The 21,958-nt window shown below is 46.7% G+C and overlaps 1 protein-coding gene across 1 annotated transcript in view; it reads right to left on the bottom strand.

Moving 5' to 3' along the window:
• Positions 1-4,554: 4,554 nt before the first annotated feature.
• EPG5 (ectopic P-granules 5 autophagy tethering factor) overlaps positions 4,555-21,958 on the bottom strand; it is a 125,107-nt gene continuing 107,703 nt past the window's right edge. The window contains exons 40-44 of the mRNA XM_070938968.1: positions 20,879-21,121; positions 18,374-18,593; positions 15,556-15,771; positions 10,399-10,513; positions 4,555-5,414 (exon numbers count right to left, since the gene is read on the bottom strand). Of these exons, the coding sequence (XP_070795069.1) occupies positions 5,232-5,414; positions 10,399-10,513; positions 15,556-15,771; positions 18,374-18,593; positions 20,879-21,121 (977 nt within the window). The 3' untranslated portion in view covers positions 4,555-5,231. The remainder of the gene's footprint in view (positions 5,415-10,398; positions 10,514-15,555; positions 15,772-18,373; positions 18,594-20,878; positions 21,122-21,958) is intronic.

The following is a 21,958-nucleotide window of genomic DNA, read 5'->3' as shown; positions in this document are numbered from 1 at the left end:
TGATGGAATGCGCGGAAACCGGGTGGGCACATCTCAACGAGGGGAACCCCCCCCTCCTGGCCCAACCAGGTCTCCGTAATACCCGCCAGGTCCGCTCCCCCCTCCTGAACAAGATCACAAATGAGGGGGGCTTTATTTACCACGGACCGGGCGTTGCACAGCATCAGCCGAAGGCCCAGGGCCTGAGGGTCTGTGCAACCTGGGGAACGAGAGGAGCATTGGAGGCCGGAGCGCGCCACCGCTTGGAGCCAGCGGGCGCGTGCTCCCACAACCTGATGTGGCCCCCTGCTCCCGCCATATCTGCCCCTCCCACCCACCGTACTGATGTAATGACCATCCATAACACAAGCTCTAACCCCCACCTTGACCCCGGTTCCCGCATCTCTAGTGCCATGCTCTTCAGCCGGCTCTGGCCTCCTCCCCGACAGGTTCTCCCCCAAACCCACCGAACCCACCCCCCTCCCAGAAACCTTTAAAACCTTATCTAAAAATTTCCCTAAAAAACCCCACAACCCCCTCCTCGCCGCATGCCACCTCTCGGGATTCCAAAATCCGTCATCAAGGTAGGCCCTCGATAGTGAGGAGGGCCAAACCTGCGAGAGGGGGGAGTCTCGCAGCGCAAGCAGGTCAGCAGCCGTAAACATCGCACAAAAACAGAGATGGAGAGTCAACTGGTCAGGGCTTCACCAGATCGTCCAATAATACTGGGTCAAAGTAGATCTTCATATCAGGAGCTGGTTCACTGCCCTCTCACGACAGTGAAAGGGGCCAGTGACATCCCCCCACGTCTGGAGGATAATTATCCCAGTCACCCTCTCACAGTGACTGGGGCAGATGACACCGACAATAAAGTCACAATAGTCCATCCTTTCATCTGGCGGATGACAAACAGCCCCCTCAGCACCTGCACACCATTTTGCCCAGTTCTCCTCCAGTTTGGGGTCGCACAAGAAGCCAGCAATTTGTAAAGTTATTAGAAACAATGTTGATAATCCCACAGGCACAAGTTCTTCTCTGGGGCGAAAGTAGGGATAGCAGACAAAAAAACCCAGTCCAAGTCCAGGGTGGGTGGCCATCAAAGGCCAACACCCACACATACCTGAGGGAAGAAGGGGGGGGAGAGAAGCCACCCGAGGCGACCAATAGAGCCCTGGTCAGCCTCCCGCCTCTCCTGTCCCAAAACTCCCCAAATCCCCAGTCTCAGCTCTGATGACAAACAAACCCCGGATAACAGGGGTCAAGGCTCAAAAAAGAGCAGATGGTAATCCTGAGGGCAAGGCAAGGCTGTCCATATTCCCCCATCCACCTGCTACAAGTTCTTTCCACAGCTGGATGATCCGTGGCTGCCATTGCCTTCCGCCGGCGCCGCCGCCACCACCGCCACGGCCGGCTCGTAACCGGCACCCTGGGCTCCCCATGGCGCCTCCAGGACCCCTGAAAAACGTCCGGAGAGCGTCCCAGAGATCCGTGAGGGGCGAGGGGATGAAGGGCACCTCCAAGCTGCCGCCGCGGCATAGTAACGCCGCCCGCCGCCGAAACGCTCCGGCTTCCACTCCTCCCGGCACTGACAAGCCGGAAACAGCTGTTTTTAGCAGGCCGCCGCCCCATCTCCCGCGGCGGCTTCAAACAGCGCGTCCCGCCCTGCCCTGATATTCCGGAGGGCGAAAAAGCCCTCAGCAGGCAGGGTGGGCATTCCCCTCATTGGGACTGGAGCCGGAGATTGTTAAAGCGGCTCCCGAAGACCCCCTGACACCAGCGACCTCTCCATCTCCTCGTGGAGCTCAGCCGACCGCCGCCATCTTGGGACAAGCCGGAAGAAGGAATCTAACATGCTGCTAACATGGATTCTTTCATTCACAGACAACCGAGGCAAGAATCTCCATACAAAAACTTCAATCGGAGAATCAACTCCATAAGTCAAAGTCTGTCTCCAGAATCTAGAGTAACAAACACTTGTTAAAGATCCAGATCTTTCGTTTACTCTTTCTCCTTTTTCTTCTGAAGAAGGTCCCATTCAGTTTGTCACCGTCACGTCTGTTTGTGACAAGATCGCTGTGGTTAAAACCCGCAATTGCTCAACCTGAGTGCCAATAATGGAATTACTGGTATTTCTATGGTGGAGAACCTGCAGTAGATACATCCAATTCTGGAGTCAACATAACTTCTGAATCCATTCTGGTTGGGGATGATGATTCAAGTCAGGACACCTTAAACTCACATTTCCTGGATTGCTATGCAGGATATTTGAATGTTGTAAAGTTCGATGTTATTTTGTTATTAGTCCAATCAGTGGTGCATGTCTCTTCTATTGGTACCGAATGTTCACCCTATCATTTGTGGTTGCCCCAAATATGTTTTTTTTCCAAAAGGCAACTGGAATTTCTTGGTTATTTTTTTCCTTGCAAATGTTTCGCTTCTCATCCAAGAAGCTTCTTCAATTCAGGGATTGAAATTCCCCATCGATACATTGCTTGTGATTGTTGCCAATTGCTGCTAGGCATGTCCTGATGATCACACCAAGCGGCAACAACTCCGCACGGCCAACTCACCGTGGCCAACTTCCAACGGCCAACTCGCCGTGTTGACGAGAGTTACACCAATATGTAAGAAATGGTGGAACAGAATCATTAAAGGAAGGGAGGGAATAGGAAGGACAAGATGAAAAGCGCATGACAAAAATTATAACATATTTTAAAATTATTTTAAATAATTAAATTGAATTGTTGAATTGTCCCTCAGCGGGTTGTCCCAAAGTGAGTTGGCCATGGAGAGTTGGCCTTGGAGGATTGGCTGTAGTGAGTTGGCCATGGTTCAAAGTCACTTGTAACTTTGAACAGTCACTAAATGAACTGTTTTAAGTTGAGGACTGTACACTGGTACACATACATTTACATACACTGGTTTGTAAGTCACAAGTGGCAAAGCACTTTACAAAGCAGTTCAAGTTGGTATTTCTCTTTATTTCACGCGATCCAGGAAAGTAGTGACTATTTTAAACACGCTTTCTGTGCAAAACCATACCCCCAAATTACCACGCACACAGACACACCCGCAGCTGCACCTCCACAAATGTATTCTTTGAATCGTTTCCGCTGTGCCAAAAGAAACATTAGGGAAGACGTTTTGTGTGTCTCCAAAAGAAAAATGTGGTTTCCCCTCATACACACACACACACACACTTGTGAGATCTGTACAAAGATCCTTTGAAAATGTTTTCTCCCCCCTCTATTCGCATTAATTTTTTGATCAACCTACCAGTGTTAACATCTCCATCTGCAATCTACCTCTTCCTTTCTCAAGATAACTATGCCCCCCCCAAAAAAGCGCCGATAATTTGCATAATTTGGCAAGGCGGGAGGAAGAGAAAAGCGACTAATTTTGCAATAATTAGCTGAAAGGCAAAATCACTAAACACTGGCCGCGTAAGATGCAGATGAATCAGGACGGGCTGTTAGGCAGAAAACACGCTCCGCTGCTAAGTGGAAACTAGAGGTGCGAAAACGCAATTACCGTTTTCAAAAGGAAAGGCGCTCTGCATTTTACTGATGAGCAGCCGAAAAGAAATAGCGTTTTAAATGAGAAAGGGGGGAGCGAAGACACCCTGAGCTAGCAACGTGCAGAGCATTTGACGCACAGGGGTGAAAGGCCATCACACGACGATTACAAGGGGTAGCTAAAGCAAAGTCTGACAACCTTTGCTTCTGTTCACTTTGGATGTTAATACTTGAAGGCTCCTGTAACAGAATTTGAGGCCTCTGCACCAGTTACCGTATTTTTTAGACTATAAGACGCACCTGACTAGAAGATGCACCTAAATTTAGAAGAGGAAAACAACAACACAAATTTTTTTGCATCCGTGGCTCCCATTTTTGGCCCCTTTTCAGCCTTTTTTCCTGCCCGTTTTCGAGGCTTTTTTTGGACCGTTTTTGAGGCTTTTCCCAAAAAAATGGGCCAAAAAAGGCCTCAAAAACAGGCCGAAAAAACGCCTGAAAACAGGCCAAAAAAAGCCTTGAAAACAGGCCGAAAAAAGCCTCAAAAATGGGCTGGAAAAAACCCCCAAAAACAGGCCAAAAAAAGGCCAGAAAAAGGCCGGAAAACAGGGCGTGCAGAGGCCAAAAACGGTTGGCGGGTAGGCGGGGCTTCAGCAATATTTGGTCTATAAGATGCACAGACATTTCCACCCCCTTTTGGGAGACAAAAAAACTGTCTTATAGTCTGAAAAATATGGTAAATGGTAGATCGTTTTTAAGGGAGTGTGTTAAGTGTGGCTGGTAGTATCAAAATAAACCGGTGATTCCAGATGTGCTCAGAGGAGAGAAAAATGTATTTTGAATGTTAGATTTGGATGTGTTCTGGAGCAAAATAGAAAGAGGTGTATTTTGTCCTGTGGAGCCCCTATTCTTACAACAACTACAAACACCCAACTGTTTTCTTGTAAGAACCTGCTTACAACACAGACTAAAAACTGTATCTTTTGTCTGTGTCTCTAGCGACAATAGCCCTAGCTCAGGTGTGTCAAACTCGTGTCTCGCTGTACTTCAGGATAAGTGAGTCATCGGGAAAACGAGTGATTTATTCCAAGTAGAATCAATTGTGCAAACTTCACACGAGGGTCTCCCTCCTTAATATCCCTTCCACAGATAAATCCAGCATTGTAGACAGGGCCCCAAAAAAAAAAAAAAATAGTCTCCAGTTTAATTCACAGACGGAACCTATTTTTAACATCCCCCAACCAGGGCAAGAATTCACTTCAGGGGAAAAGGCGGAAACCAATTAAGGAGAGCAGGAAGTCAAAGGACCATTCAGCATTTTGAGATGGAAACAGGTCCACATTCAAAAAAGAAGAAGAAGAAAGCGACGAAGAAGATGGCACAAGTTTGAAAAAGTGCGAACAAAAAGGCAGTCAAAATAGAAAATGGACACTGTTGGTCTTTAAACAAAGCTAATTCCTTGACGCACCAAAAGTGGCTCTTCCTGAACAGATCCCAAGGAAACGGCCCGTGGTTGGCCTTCTGGAAGGAAGCCAAGGGCTTCCCAATCGCTTTCAAAGTACGGCAACGGGAATTCAAACTTTCCCTCCCATCCTTCCTTTCTCCGTCCTTCCTTTCGTCTCCCACGGCCAGCAAAACATACGCCCGGGTATGCCAATCCCTTGTGCAACATTATCTCCGGCTGTACACTGAACATAATCCATGATTAGAGCGAGAAGCAACCTCCCGGCTTGCTTCCCGTTATCGTATCGCGTCCAAGTAACGCACTTCCGCGTACAAAGTGTTGAGGAGGATAGCCAGAAGCTGAGTCCCGTCGTGTAGGCAATGGTGAGAGTCTTTGATGAACTGGGATGCTTGGAGGATCTGTCCTTGGTAGTCCGCGTATTGTTTGTTTGACGCCAGAGAGTCCAGAGCGTTGAGAGCCTAGAAGGACAGACATGAAACATGTCAAGTGGATGGATTAATGGAACAAGTGGTCTAAAGCACCCTGTTATTAAGACCAGCTGCCTGCAATTACTGCAGGTTCGAATCTCGCCAGGCTCAAGGTTGACTCAGCCTTCCATCCTTTCTAAGGTAGGTAAATTGAGGACCCAGTTTGTGGGGGCAATAAGCTGACTTTGTATAAATATACAAAAAGGATGAAGGCTATTGCTTAGCGCATTGTAAGCCACACTGAGTCTCAGGGGAACGGCGGCATATAAATCAAATTTTTTAAAAAAAAGTTGTTACTGCTACGAGTTCTCTTGCAATACAGATTTCCAATTGACATTCCCTCATTTGATTTTTTTTTTTAGTTTTACTGTTTTTTAAATCTGGTTTTTAATATTCTGTAAGCCGCCTTGAGTCGCCATGGGCGAATAGGGGGCTATATAAATCTAATAAATAATAAAGAATACCGTGTTTCCCCCAAAATAAGACCCTGTCTTACATTTTTTTTGAACCCTGAAATAAGCTCTTGGCCTCATTGTCATGCGCTCAAAAGCCTAATTGGGCTTATTATCAGGGGATGTCTTATTTTGGGGGAAACAGGGTAATAATCATTTCCAATTGACAAACCATCATTTCCAATTGACAAGCCATCATTTCCAATTGACAAACTATCATTAGCTAACCAGAAAACCAAACTGCAGTATTGCAGGCTAACTCTGCCCACTGCCAAGAGTTCGATCCTGACCGGCTCAAGGTTGACTCAGCCTTCCATTCCTCCTGAGTTCGGTAAAAGGAAGACCCAGATGGTTGGGAGCAACGCAGGTAGGCCGCAATGGAGCCTAAAATTTATGTCGCTAAGCGAAACAGTGGTTAAGTGGATTTTGCCCCATTTCACGACTTTTCTTGCTCTAGTTGTTAAGTGAATCACGACAGTTCTTAAATGAGTAACACCGTGGCTAAGTGAATCTGGCATCCCCATTGAAGTGACAATGGCACTAAAAAAAATGGGACTTATGACTGTTTCTCACACTGACCACAACTCAACAAGTCATGTGATCAAAATTCAGGTATTTAGCAACCAGGATGTATTTACGATGGTTGCACCATTCCAAGGAAGAGATTCTCAGTCCTCCAGGTCATGGTTGTCGCAAAGCTGCTTTTTCAGAAGGCAACTGGACTTTCTGGTTTTTTTCTTTTGAAGACATTTCGCTTCTCATCCAAGAAGCTTCTTCAGTTCTAACTGAATGGTGGGGAATGGAAGGATTTATATTCCTTGCAGACAGCTGGTCATTTGCATCCTTTTAGAGGGTTGTTGAAGCCCTTGGAGGTTTTTCTGTGTCCTCAGGGTCACTTGAGTGGTGCAAATGGTTCCTGTAGTCTGCATTTTTTTTTCTCTGCAAATCCATTCCTACTCCCACATTATTCAAAGGGTCTTCATCCCAATTGTATAGCTAAAAGTCTGTAGAGATTCTCAGTCATCCATCCAGGTCATGGTTGTCCCAAAGATGCTTTTTCAAGAGGCAACTGGATTTCTGGCTTTTCTTTGAAGACGTTTTGCTTCTCATCCAAGAAGCTTCTTCCGCTCTGACTGGATGGTGGGGAATGGAAGGGTTTATCCTCCTTGCAGACAGCTGGTCATTTGCATTCTTTGCAAGTGGACTTCCTTGTTTATCGTTTGAAGGTGGATGAGAAGCAGGGGTGAAATGCTCCCGGTTTGGACCGGATCGCCCGATCCGGTAGCGATGGAGGCAGGTGGTTCGGAGAACCGGTAGCAAAAATCCCTGCCCCCCCCATGCCCAGCTGAGCCGCACAATTATCAGAAGCTTTTTTTTTTTTAAAGCATTTTTTCTACAACCTCTTTGGCTGAAAAAATGCGTTTAAAAGTAAAAAAAAAAAAGTCTCTGATCGCACGGCTCAGCTGGGATCATCAGAGGCTTTTAAAAGCATTTTTTCTACAACCTCTTCGGCCGAAGAGGTTATAGAAAAAATGTTTTTAAAAGGAAAAAAAAGCCTCTGCCGATCAGGCAAGTCAGCTGGGATCGTCAGAGGCTTTAAAAAAAAAAAGAAAGAAAGCCTCTGCCAATCAGGCAAGTCGGCTGGGATCGTCAGAGGCTTTTAAAAGCATTTTTTTTTACAACCTCTTCAGCCGAAGTTCTGGCTGGGATTTTAAAGGTTCAACCTGAGGAAGTGTTTTGTAGGATTGACAGAGTGTACAGAATAAACTCCTGGATTGCAAAGCAAAGGCAATTGCCTAGAGATGTGGTGATTTACTTTACAGATAAGGAAATTAGGAATAATATTGTGCAAAATTCCTTCAATTCTACTTTGCAATTGTATGGAAGAAAGATATGGATCTACAAAGAGCTCCCCCCCAAGATGTTAATGGAAAGGAAGAAATTTGGTTTTCTGGTGACTGAGTTAAAATACAGAAATATTCCATTTAGGTGGGATGCCCCAGTTGGCATAATATTGAGATATCAAGGAGAAAGATACCAATTAGATACTGTTGAAAAAGCGGAAGAATTTTATCAAAAAATTTTGAAAATGAACTTAACATCTATAGGCACAATACAGGATAAGCAGAAGGAGTTGGAAATAAAGGGAAAACATCGAATTACAGAGGTTGCGGTAGACAAATTGTCTTTGGATTCTCTCGATACTCCAGCTGGATTATCTACAAATATGAGAGAAGCGGCATCTGATTTCAACGTGATGATTCACCAAGTTAAAGACAAGTATGGAAATCAATTAGCTGATATGCAATTGGCAAAAAAGAAATATGAGATACAAAAACAAAATCAACAAGATCAACTTATAAAGCAGAATGAAAACCGATCAGTTGATATACAACTGGTAGACAGGAAAACAGGATGGAAATTAAACCCACAAAAAGAAAAGAAAAAAAGAAATAGGTCTCATAAAAACAGAAATTTCTAAATTAAGCAACGGTGAAGCCAGTGATTTTAAAAAAAATGAATGAATATGTGAAAAGATAGTGGAGGCGAAGTATTGGTTAATATCATCCTGAGGACAGTGACAGACCTCTGCAATGCCGTAATTTGGGGATGTGAAAAGAGCCTTAAACTGTTGGATTTGAATTATCTATTTTGGATTTTTTTTCTTGTATTGATAAATATATTATAACTATTCTGAGCTACAAGGCAAGAGAGCTACGTTGGGGCATGCAGAAGATCTGGTTGTTACCCATTACGATGATGGGAATTAATAATCCTGATGAAAGCCACAATTACAACTATATGGAATACAATCATAATGTCACTCGGGTGGTTGTTTTTACTTTTATATATATATGAGGATATTCATTACTGATGGGGGCAGATGATGACTGAAGACTTTGAACAAACTGTTGCACCAGGATGCTACGTTACCCAATTATGGATGAGGGACTCAACAATCCAGTGGAAAGACATCAAAGAAGATATTATATGGATTATAAATTTAAAGTTATTGTCTTTTTTTTTTTAAAATAACGGAATATATACATATATATATATATATATATTAGCAGAGTGGGCAGTGGATTGAAGATATTAAGAATTGTTGTGCATGATAATTTTGTAGGAAAGTGGGTGGAAATATGTTAGTCTACTGATGGATTAGCTTAAGAAAAGGGATGTTTAAGTGATATATTTAGGGTAGTGGAGGAAATGGATAGAGTTGAATAAATGTTAAATTAGGATTTATGGGGAAGGCTGCTTTGAAATGTTATATTAATATACACAAGAATAAATGTTAAAGTAGAATCTATTATACAGTCTTAAAGTGGAAGGTTGCTTTGAAATGTTGTAATAATACATAGATATAAGTTTTGGGGAGGACAAAAAGGGCAGATTATTGCTAAATTAGGAGTTATAATAATATTATGCTAAACTAGAAGTTATCATACAATGTTATAGCAGACTGCTTTTTTTTTTTTTGAAATGTATGGTAAAAGGGGAAAGTAACAATATTAATAATATTTTTAGTAAGTAAGGGTCAGTATATAGAGGAGGAAGTAAGGCGATGGTAAAATATTATGTAATCTGTTATGAATTAGGTTTTTGGTGTGAAGAAGTCACGGGGGGGATGGGTGGCGAGGGGGGGTTAGGGAGGAGGGGGGGAAGGAAAAAAGGGGGAAAAATTTGTATTTGAAAACTTTTTCAATAAAAAAAAAAAGGTTAAAAAAAAAAAGTTGGCCACGCCCACTCAGTCATATTACCCCACCACCACCAAGCCACGCCCACAGAACCGGTAGTAACAAATTTTACATTTCACCACTGATGGGAAGCGAAACGACTTCGAAGAAAAAACAAGAAAGTCCAGTTGCAAAGAATGCAAATGAACAGCTGTCTGCAAGGAGGATAAATCCTTCCATTCCCCACCATTCAGTCAGAGCTGAAGAAGCTTCCTGGATGAGAAGCGAAACCTCTTCAAAGAAAAGCCAGAAAGTTCAGTTGCATATTGAAAAAGCACCTTTGGGATAACCCTGACTTGGATGACTGAGAATCTCCTAGGTCAGGGGTCTGCAGCCTTAAAAACACTCAAAGAGCCATTTGGACCCGTTTCACCACAGAAAAGAAAACACCGGGAGCCACAAAACCCTTCCCGGGCCTGACTATTTCTTGAGCGGCCACAAAAACTAGCATATGGAGTTGAATTAAACGGTCTGTTTTCTTCTGAAACTTTTCTTTTCTTGGATTTATCCATGGTTAGCCTACAGGGTGTTGAAAAGCTCAATAATCACGCGCCGGTGGGTGTCGCACATTGGCGGTTGTGATGCATATTTTGAGTGACAGGAAGCCGCAGCAGAGGGGTGAAAGAGCCACATGCGGCTCCAGAGCCACAGGTTGCTGACCTCCATCCTAGGTGCTGATCCTTATCACTTTCTTACACACGTGGACACACTTTCGTACGAGTGTTTACAAGTGTTGAGAGTTAAGAGCAACCCCTCCCTGAAAGCACCAAGAATTCAATGGACCTGTTGAGCTTTTGAAGACAATTGCAATTCCAGGCTAGATCTCAGCCGAATTTGATTCTCTACCGGAACCTGCACCAGCAGGAAAGTGGACATGCTCCGGGCAAGGACACGGAACCTGCCGAGAAAAAAAAATCCAGAGAGGAGAGTTAAGAATTGGTGTAGGGTCTCCTGCTTGAGCGGGGGGTTGGACTAGATGACCTACAAGGTCCCTTCCAACTCTGTTAATCTGTAAATCTGTAAATCGAGTCACCGGGGGTAGGCTCTACACATGCTAATTCTCACACACGCAAAATACCCACATTTTACTCACAATTTCCCCCCCACTACCACCACCACTGTGTAATTAAACTCAACGTTGTAACTATACAGGTAGTCCTCGACTTACAACAGTTCAGTTAGGGACCGTTCCAGGTTTACCACGGCACGGAAAGAAGTGACTTAGGACCGTTTTCCACACTTACGACCGTGGCGGCGTCCCCGTGGTCATGTGATTCAAAGTCAGCTGCTTGGCAACTGACTCATATTTATGACGGGTTGCAGCGTCCCGGGGTTACGTGATTCCTTTTTGTGACCTTCTGATGCATGGGGAAGCCGGATTCGCTTAACGACCATGCTAACAATGGCAGTGATTCCCTAAACAAGGAGCCTGGTTTAGCTCAACAGACAGAAGCACTGTAATTTAACACCAGCTGTCTGCAATTAAAGTAAGATCGAATCTCACCAGGCTCAAGGTTGGCTCAGCCTTCCATCCTTTCTAAGGTAGGAAAACTGAGGACCCAGTTTGTGGGGGCAATAAACTGACTTTGTATAAATATACAAAAGTATGAAGGCTATTGCTTAACGCATTGTAAGCTGCCCTGAGTCTCCGGAGAAGGGCGGCATATAAATCAAATTAAAAAAAAAAAAACCAACAACTGTGAAAAGAAAGGTCACAAAAGGAGGCAAAATTCACTTGACAAAGCTTTCACTTAGCAACAGAAAAAGTTGGGCTCCATTGTGGTCGTAAGTCGAGGACTACCTGTATATGACTTGACATGAGGTCAATAAGTATCTTACTCAGCTAGGAAATCACAAAAGGGATTAAACGTGTGTTAGTTCTTCTGTGGAGGAAGGGAAATACAAATAGATACACACACACACACACACAAAAATTCAGAGGACAACAGTTGAAGACCACACAACTTAAACTTGCCAGGGAAGTCTGATTTCCTTTAGTCTACAAAATTATCCTAGGTATTACTGTGTTTCCCCGGAAATAAGACCCTGTCTTTCTTTTTTTCTTTTTTTTATTTGATTTATATGCCGTCCTTCTCCGGAGACTCAGGGCGGCTTACAATGCGTTAAGCAATAGCCTTCATCCTTTTGTATATTTATACAAAGTTAGCTTATTGCCCCCACAAACTGGGTCCTCAATTTACCTACCTTAGAAAGGATGGAAGGCTTCGCCGACCTTGAGCCTGGTGAGATTCGAACTTACTTTAATTACAGACAGCTGGTGTTAAATTACAGTGCTTTAGTCTTCTTATTTTTTTTTAATCCCGAAATAAGCACTTGGCCTTATTTTCGGGGAGGTCTTATTATTTTGGGGCGCATGGAGCTAGATGGGGTTCCTCTTGCCATTTTACTTAATTTCCAGCTCTGCATTTAAATATTTTCGGGGAGGGTTTATTTTCGGAGGGGGGAGGCGCAGGTGCTCAAAAGCCCCGATTGGGCTTATTATCAGGGGATGTCTTATTTTCGGGAAAACAGGGTATCTGTATATCTGCCCAAATGTTCATCTGAGCCTCTCTACAATTGATCGCGGGAGAATTTATTAATCCAATTTATATGTCGCCCTTCTCCGTAGACTCAGGGCGGCTTACAATGCATTATAGCAATAGCCTGCATACTTTTTTGTATATACCTGCTTATTAGGGCTTTCGGGCCCCCCAAGCGGTGTTGTTCTATACAAAGTTGGCTTATTGCCCCCACAATCCGGGTCCTCAATTTACCTACCTCGAAAGGATGGAAGGCTGAGTCAACCTTGAGCCTGGTGAGATTCGAACTTGCTGTCAACTTGCAAAGCTTTCAATTAATCAAGTGGAAGGGTTACCCCTTATCAGAGGCATCTTGGGTAAAGAGTCGAAACATCCAGGCCGATCGCCTTATTGCCAAATTTCATGCAGAAAATCCAAACAAGCCAGGTGGGGGGGTCACGTCCCTAAACTCTGCATCTGTACTCAAAATGTTTTGCTTTGCGCAGGTCGCCCTCGGGAAGTGAGGGGAGCCGAATGTCAACTTGCAAAGCTTTCAAGTTGCCATGAGCAGGAGGGAGGGAGAACTGATAGAGCTGATTGATTTCCCTAACTGAAGTGCATTCCATACAGTCTTTCTGACCGCAATCAGAAGGAGGGTGTTGGATTTCACAGCCAGCCAAAGTGGTTAATTGGAGAATGTGATTTATGACATGGCCAGAGAGGAGGGGAGAGACAGGGTCATAGGGGAACGTAAATCTACGTGGGATTAGTTCTAACTGCATCCGAATATTGTCGAAATGGTGCTCCTAATAAATGACTGTATTTCTTTTGAAGTTCGGCTCAACTTGCACTAATTGCAGGCAGCTGGCAGCTAAGTGCTAGCACTTAACAGCACTTTAGTCTGCTGCACCACCAAGGCTCTTATGGGCAGGTGGTGGGTTTTAAACAGGATCAGATGGAAAATCCACTTCCGTTAATATAGTTTTGGCAAGCAAGGTTTTCGCCTAATGCCTTTTTAGTCAAATAGTTGAGGCAGAGACAAAGTCACTGGGTTTAATTGAGCCGGTGTCCCATGTCCACTGAGGGCAAGGACAAAATCAGTCATTGTGAGCGGTTTGTGTCACATGAGAAACCACAGCTATTTTTGTCCCGAGCAAACTCAGACTATTTTAATGCAAGATAGATTCTCACAGTGCTAGAAGTCAATTTTTTTTACTCGGTTCTGTGGGCGTGGCTTGGTGGGCATGACGTGGCTTGGTGGGCATGTCAGGGGAAGGATACTGCAAAATCCCCGTTCTCTCCCCACTCCAGTGGAAGGATACTGCAAAATCCCCGTTCTCTCCCCACTCCTGGGGGAAGGATACTGCAAAATCCCCATTCCCTCCCCACTCCTGGGGGAAGGATACTGCAAAATCCCCATTCCCTCCCCACTCCAGTGGAAGGATACTGCAAAATCCCCGTTCCCTCCCCACTCCTGGGGGAAGGATACTGCAAAATCCCCGTTCCCTCCCCACTCCTGGAGGAAGGATACTGCAAAATCCCCATTCCCTCCCCACTCCTGGGGGAAGGATACTGCAAAATCCCCATTCCCTCCCCACTCCTGGGGGAAGGATACTGCAAAATCTCCATTCCCTCCCCACTCCAGGGGAAGGATACTGCAAAATCCCCATTCCCTCCCTATTCCAGGGGAAGGGTACTGCAAAATCCCCATTCCCACACCACTCTGGGGCCAGCCAGAGGTGGTATTTGCTGGTTCTCTAAACTGCTCAAAATCTCCGCTACCAGTTCTCCAGAACCTTTCAGAACCTGCTGAATTTCACCCCTGGATTCTCATATCATAAGACAAGATAGGCAGGTTAAGACTCCACCTTGTAAGCCAAAATACCACAGGGTACAGGTGAGGACTGAGACATGCAGGTAAATTCTCAGAGGTGTCCCAAAGGTGCTTTTTTTTTCAAGAGGCAACTGGACTTTCTGGTTTTTTCTTTGAAGACGTTTTGCTTCTCATCCAAGAAGCTTCTTCAGCTCTGACCAAATGGTGGGGAATGGAAGGATTGATCCTCCTTGCAGACAGCTGGTCATTTGCATCCTTTTTTAGAGAATCGTTGAGGCCACTTGGAGGTTTTGTCTGTATCCTCAGGGTCACCTGAGTGGTGCAAATGGGTGTGGAGCCTTCTTGGAATAACTGAAAGGACTGTGTTGTAGATTGGAGATAGATGATGGCATATTCCCTCCCCCTCTGTTGAGAGAGGGCTGTTCAATTTTGACATAGATGGCCTCTTTGACCCCTCTTTCAAACCAGTGGTCCTCTCTGTCCAGAATATAAATCATCCCGTTTCCCTGAACAACCCACTCTCAACAGCCGGGGAAGGATAGCAATAGCAATAGCACTTAGACTTATATATCGCTTTACAGTGCTCTACAGCCCTCTCTAAGCGGTTTACAGAGTCAGCCTCTTGCCCCCAACAATCTAGGTCCTTATTTTAATGACCTCGGAAGGACAGAAGGCTGAGTCAACCTTGAGCCTGGTGAGATTTGAACTGCCAAATTGCAGGCAGCCGGCAGTCAGCAGAAGTAGCCTGCAAGTACTGCAGTCTAACCACTGTGCCACCACGGTTCATAATCATCATCTATCTCTTGTCTACAACACAATCCACTCAGCGGTTCCAAGAAGGCTCCACGCCCATTTGCACCACTCAGGCGACCCTGAGGATACAGACAAAACCTCCAAGTGGCCTCAACGACTCTCTAAAAAAGGATGCAAATGACCAGCTGTCTGCAAGGAGGATCAATCCTTCCATTTCCCCACCATCCAGTCAGAGCTGAAGAAGCTTCTTGGATGAGAAGCGAAACGTCTTCAAAAGAAAAAAAACAAGGACGTCCAGTTGGAAAAAAAACACCTTTGTGGGGACAATCATGACCTGGTTGACTGAAGAATCTCCATAAACAGTCTCCGAGGCAGTTTCACACAAACAGGAAGGGCCACCTTTTGGTTCTCCGTGTTTTTACCCAGGGGTGGGCTGCTGGGAGTTCGTAGGGGTTCGGGAGAACCTCTAGCTAAGGTTCTGTGCAGTTCGGAGAACCCCCAAATCCCACTCCTGGCTGGCCCCGCCCACTCAACCCTCCCGCTCCCAGGAGTCCCCACGCGACCCGTTTTGGATGCAGGTGAGTGTAGGGTGCGCGCGGAGGCTTGGGGAGGGCGAAAAATGGGCCTACCGGAAGTTTGGGAAAGCCGGAACCACCTTCCGGAGGGCCTCCGGAGCCTGGGGAGGCTGTTTTAGCCCTCCCCAGGCGCCAGAGGAAAGCCTCAAGAGCCCGGGAAGGGCAAAAAAAACCTAGGCCACGCCCACCATGGCCACGCTCACCCAGCAACTGGGCAGAGAACCCCTTGCTAAAATTTTTGAAGCCCACCCATTTTTACCTGTTTGATAAAGGAGACCTCCTGCCCAGGCCAATAGCGCCGAGGAGTCCAGAGGTGAGCCTCTCTTCGGCCAGCAGACTCTGCCGGCCTTGCAGAGCTATCAAGACCCGGATGACCGATTCCATCAAGATGGGATCTTCCTGTTCGGTTTGGAGCAGGCAGAGCTGCAGGATTTTGTGCCACCAAAGGAACAGCTTAGCTTCATCCTTGGCAGAGCTGGGCAGGGAAGCAATCCAGAAAGACACGGTCCAGTTAGAAACAACCACCAGCTCTCCGGTATCAGCTGCACGGCCTGGGGACGCCGCTTGCAAGAATCCAATTGCAAAATCCGGGGAATGGGTTGGCTAGAAGCTTAATTGTTTCGCAACCTTCCTTTTGGAAGGGACAAAGCAGTTAAAGGCATCCGTCTATGGACCAGTTTTAGCCCTGCTCAGGCATGAAAGCCAGCTGAGTGACTTTCGGCCAATCACTGAGAGAATTGGAGTACTGGTCCCGCCTTAGGCATGAAAGCCGACTGGGTGATTTTAGATCAAGCACCAGGAGACTGTGAGTTCTAGTTCATCCTTAGGCATAAAAGCCAGCTGGGTGACTTTCAGCCAATCGAATACTGGTCCCACCTTAGGCATGTAAGCCAACTGGGTGAGTTTAGATCAAGCACCAGGAGACTGTGAGTTCTAGTTCACCCTTAGGCATGAAAGCCAGCTGGGTGACTTTCAGCTAATCACTGAGAGAATTGGAGTACTGGTCCTGCCTTAGGCATGTAAGCCAACTGGGTGAGTTTACATCAAGCATCAGGAGACTGTGAGTTCTAGTTCACCCTTAGGCATGGAAGCCAGCTGGGTGACTTTCAGCTAATCACTGAGAGAATTAGAGTACTGGTCCCGCCTTAGGCATGTAAGCCAACTGGGTGAGTTTAGGCCAAGCACCAGGAGACTGTGAGTTCTAGTCTTGCCTTAGGCATGGAAGCCAGCTGGGTGACTTTGGGCCAGTCCCTTTCTCTCAGCCCAACCCACCTCACAGGATTGTTGTTATAGGGAAAGTAGAATGAGGAAGGACTATTAAATATGTTTGCCACCTTGGGATTTTTTATAAAAATAATAAAAGGTGGGATGCTAAATAAATACAGGTTGTCCTTGACATACGACTACAATTGAGGCCAAAATGTATGTTGCTAAGTGAAACACTTAACTGAGTTTTGCCCCATTTTAAAACCTTTCTTGCCACCGTTGTTAAGTGAATCAGCGCAGTCGCTAAGTTAGCAACACAGTTGTTAAGGGAATCTGGCTTCCCCCTTGACTTTGCTTGTCGGAGGGTCGCAAAAGGGGACCCCATGACCCCGGGATGCTGCGACCGTCATAAATATGAACCGATTGCCAAGCGTCCGAACTTTTGATCACGTGACTGTGGGGATGCTGCGATGGTCGTAACGGTGAAAAACGGTCATAAGTCGCTTTTTTCAGTGCCGTTGCAACTTTGAACGGTCACTAAACGAACTGTTGGAGCTGTAAGTCAAGGACTACCTGTTTGTTTCCCACCTTGGGTTTTTTTTTTTTATAATAAGAAAGATGGGATGTTAAATAAACAAATCATTCTGCCGCTGCCTGTAAGGAAATTCAAGGGAAGCGACAGAAACAGAAGAGAGAGAGAGGGAGGGAGGGGGAGAGAGAGTGGGAGCGGAGAGAGAGGGAGAGGGAGGGGGAGATAGAGGGAGAGGGGGGGGAGAGAGGGAGAGAGAGGGAGAGAGGGAGGGAGAGGGAGGGAGAGAGAGGGGAGGGGGAGAGAGAGGGAGAGAGGGGGAGAGAGAGAGGAGAGAGGGGGAGAAGGGAGGGGAGAGAGAGAGAGGGAGGGGGAGAGAGGGAGAGAGAGGGAGGGAGGGAGAGAGAGATGGATATTTTGTTAGCATTTAGAACAGGGGTGTCAAACTCGATTTCACTGAGGGCTGCATCAGGGTTGTTTGAACTCAGGGGGCGTGGCCAGGATGGGCGTGGGCAGCTCGACATCGTGTCGGGGGTGCCTGTGGTGGCCCAAGGGCTCTGCTGGCGAAACGGGCTCCCGAGCTGCGTTTTTGCTTGCAGAAGCACCGCAGGACAGTCCTTAACTGTTTCCAGGACGGCCCCGCAGGCCAGATCTAAGTACCTTATTTTTCGGAGTAAAAGAGGGTGAAAATTTGGGTGTGTCTTATACACCGAATGTAGCCTCGCCCACCCCCCTTTTTTTTTAATTTGATTTATATGCCGCCCTTCTCCGGAGACTCAGGGCGGCTTACAATGCGTTAAGCAATAGCCTTCATACTTTTGTATATTTATACAAAGTCAGCTTATTGCCCCCAACAATCTGGGTCCTCAATTTACCTACCTTAGAAAGGATGGAAGGCTGAGTCAACCTTGAGCCTGGTGAGATCCTCTGCTTCCCAGCAATTTATCTCCTTGCAGCAAACAGCCCGTTTCAGTTTCAGCGTCAGGACAGCCTGATTAGCACAAGCAGCTGATGGCCGGTTGGATCGGCCACCTGACCATCAGCTGTTTCAGGCTGCAGGGATTGCCTATTGCCGCCTCCGCACACCCCATTTTCGGCCTTTGCTGTTTGCTGCAAGGAGGCAAATTGCTGGGAGACAGAGGCGGATTTTTTTTTTTCTTGTTTTCCTCCCCAAAAAAGGTAGGTGTGTTTTATAGTCCGGAGCATCTTATACTCGGAAAAATACAGTACCCCGCGGGCCACATCCGGCTCCGGGGCCTTGAGTTTGACACCCCTGATTTAGAAGATCAGTAGGCAAGAATCCTGCCAGTGACGTCAAGCTTTAAGTCCTATACGGATCTACCTGGGATACACCTGTTCCAACCACTTGCTTAGAGTTAAGAGCACTCCCATTTCGTTGGTTAGTGTCCGCTCAGCGTTCAGCTGCTGCAGGGTGTAAACATACAGGGTTAGGTAGCCGCCCGATGAAAGGGACTCTTGGAGGAAGTCTTCGGCTGCGAGTTCTGGAACCTGCAAGGAGGCCACGATTGGTCCCCAGCCCAAATCTTGGTTGAGAGGAGGTTCTTCATCCCAAAAAAAGAAAAAGGGGGGGGAGGGGAGAGGGAAGATGGTGTGGAGGGAGAGAAGAGGAGGAAAAAAGAAAAGTTGTTAGACTAACTCATCTAGGCAATGATGAATAGCATAGCAATCAATCAATCAATCAAAATAGAGCTGGAAGGGACCTAGTCCAACCCCCTGCTCAAGCAGGAGACCCTATACCCGTGATGGCGAACCTATGGCATGCGTGCCACAGGCGGCACGCAGAGCCATGTCGCCTGGCACGCCAGCTCAGCTCTGGCGCGCATGCATCGCAGTCTCTGGAGGCTGGGGACAGCAAAAAAGTCACTTCCTGTCCAACCAGAAGTTGTGAAACGGGCTGTTTCAGGCCGCCCGGGTGAGCTCTGAGGGAGTGGGGAAGGCTGTTTTCGCCCTCCCCAGATGCTTAGAGAGGATCTGGAGCCAGGTGAGAAAGAAAAACGGGCCTACCGGGCCATCGCGTGCTAGGGGAGGGAGGGGGGTCGCATGCGTGGGGTGGGGCGCATAGAATTATGGGTGTGGGTACGCATGCACACGAACCTCCCCCGCCCTCCCTTCCTGGCACGCGATGGCAAAAAGGTTAGCCATCACTGCCCTATACCAATGATGGCTAACTTTTTCCGGATCGAGTGCCCAAAGCGAATCCCAAAATGCAATGCGTAGACAACCCCCCCCCGCACATGCCCCGCCCCCGTGCATGCGCACAGCTTCCCTCACATGCGGCCCACCCCTTGTGCATGCATGACCTGACAACCATCTGGTTGGTGGGAGGCATGCGCGCATGCGCAGCAGAGCTAAACTGGGGCGACGGCTTGCATGCCCACAGAAAGGGTGCTGCGTGCCACCTGTGGCATGCATGCCATACGTTCGCCATCATGGCTCTATCCCATTTCAGACCAATGGCTGCCCAGTCTCTTCTTAAAAATCTCCAGTGATGGAGCACCCACAACTTCTGGAGGCAAAGCTGTTCCACTGGTTAATTATTCTCACTATTAGGAAGTTTCTCCTTAATTCCAGGTTGCTTGTTTCTTCAACAGAATGAGTGAGTGAGTGAGCGAGCGAGCTGGAAAGGACCTTAAAGGCAGGGGTGGGTTCTAAATTTTTTTACTACCGGTTCTGTGGGCGTGGCTTATTTTGTGGGCGTGGTTTGATGGTCATGTGACAATTCTATAGGATTTAGCAGAGTTATTGGTCTACCAGGCTTTTAACTGCTAGCAGAGCTGTACCGGTCTACCCATTTGTTTTTGGAGGCACCGGTCTACTCATTTGTTTTTGCAGGCACTGGTCTACTCATTTGTTTTTGCAGGCACTGGTCTACTCATTTGTTTTGCAAGCGCACTGGTCTACCACCACGCTGCCTTTTAACACTGATCAGCTGCAGGGTGGCCCTTTGAAGCCCTGCAGCAAGAGTTTAAACAGTTTTTTTTTGTTCTAGCCAATCAGCTGGGACTCGGGAGGCAGCGAATAGATTGGGGGCGGGGCCAAATAAAAGGTAAGAATAATGTGGGGGGGCGGGAGGGCCCAGCTCCCGAACAAAGAGAACTGGTTCGGTGACGTCATATCATTACCGCTACCGGCTCGGCCGAACCGGGCCGAACCGGGAGGAACCCACCACTGCTTAAAGATCTTCTAGTCCAGCCCCTGCTCAAGCAGGAAAACCTATATTTCAGATAAGTGACTGTCTAGACCAGTGATTCCCAACGTGGGGCCCACACCCCACAGGGGGACAATTTGATTTTTAATGGGGAGAATTGGAACCTTGTTTAAACCAGCTTAATGGCCTTTTAGGCTTCCTCCTGTGAGTAGAGGTTCACTTTTTGAATAGTAAGAATTATATGTCACGGGAGGGTGGGACGACTAGGGATTAAGGCCTGGAGATGATTGGCCCCTCCCCATAAGGCTTAAAAGAGGAGCAAAGGCACGTGGGCCTTTGCAGGAAGCAACGTTTGTTCATTCTGTGCAGTTTAAGGTCTGAAGCTCAGTTTGATTCTGGACTCCGTGTGGCTTCGCCAATTAGGTCTTGGGCAGCGGGTCAAGGGAGATAAAGGTGGGTGATTTCTCAGCCTTATCCCGAAGGACTCTTTACAACTATTTGGGGACTCATCTGTGAATGAACAGACTTCACAGCTGTTGCAATAATAGAAGCTTTTGGGAATACTCGTGTGTTTGACTGACTCAGGAAGCCTAGGTCAGAACAGTTCCATAGAGGGGGGAAAAAAAGAGACAAGAGAGCCAACTCGGAAGTGTTGCCGGGAATGAAGCCACGTCTCACCTTCGTTAAAGTAGGCAGTGACACAGGCCTCCATCGTCATGGCCATGTGTCGGACAGAGGCCAAACTCTGACAAGAGGCTCTTAAGAGGGGCATCACCCCTAAGCCACGCATCGTGCCGTCAACCCAGCGGCACAGGCAAACCAGGAGGGATTCTGCCGAAGCGGCACTGGCGTTATTGATCACCATCAGGGCTTCGGCAAAGAGGCTGGTTAAGGACACATGGCGAACCTGGACATCGGCGTCTGCAAAGCGAAGTTGAAAAACAAAGTTGATTATTTATACCTTTTTCTTTAACCTGCATAAGTATTTAATAGACAGTGTATTGTGTCTGGGTCGTTTTACAAATTATTATTATTTCCTCTTTTATTCATTAAACATGAAACTCAGTCAACTGGGCATTTAAAAATGTGTCACAGATACCACTGACTGGTGCTACTCAGTGGTGAAATCTAAAATTTGTTACTACCGGTTCTGTGGGTGTGGCTTGGTGGGGGGGATGTAATGTGACTAGGTGGGCGTGGCCATTTTTTTTTTTTTTACTTTTAAAAGCATTTTTTTCTACAACCTCTTCAGCTGAAGAGGTTGTAGAAAAATTGCTTTCGAAAGGCTCTGACGATCCCAGCTGAGTTGCCTGATCGGCGGAGACTTTTTTCCTTTTAAATGCCTCTGACGATCAGGCAACTCAGCTTGGATCGTCAGAGGCATTTAAAAGACAAAAAGCCTCTGCCAATCAGGCAACTCAGATGGGATCATCAGAGGCATTTAAAAGAAAAAAAGGGGTTTTTTTCTTTTAAAAGCCTCTGATGATCCCAGCTGAGCCGCGCGATCATCAGAGGCTTTTTTTTAATTTTTAAAAGCATTTTTTCGGCCGAAGAGGTTGTAGAAAAAATGCTTTTAAAAGTAAAAAAAAAAAAAAAGCCTCTGATGATTGTGCGGCTCAGCTGGGCATGGGGAGGGGGGGGGGGCAGGGATTTTTGCTACCGGTTCTCCGAACCACCCACCTCCCATCACTACTTGATCGGGCGATCCGGTCCGAACCGGGAGCATTTCACCCCTGGTGCTAATGGCTGATATGGGTT

The sequence above is a fragment of the Pituophis catenifer genome, unplaced genomic scaffold, assembly GCF_029215685.1.
Source record: "Pituophis catenifer annectens isolate HBS135680 unplaced genomic scaffold, rPitCat1.0.hap2 SCAF_2, whole genome shotgun sequence".
NCBI lineage: Eukaryota > Metazoa > Chordata > Lepidosauria > Squamata > Colubridae > Pituophis > Pituophis catenifer.
Note: the sequence above shows the minus strand (reverse complement) of the source record. Positions and strands in the feature narration are given on the sequence as shown.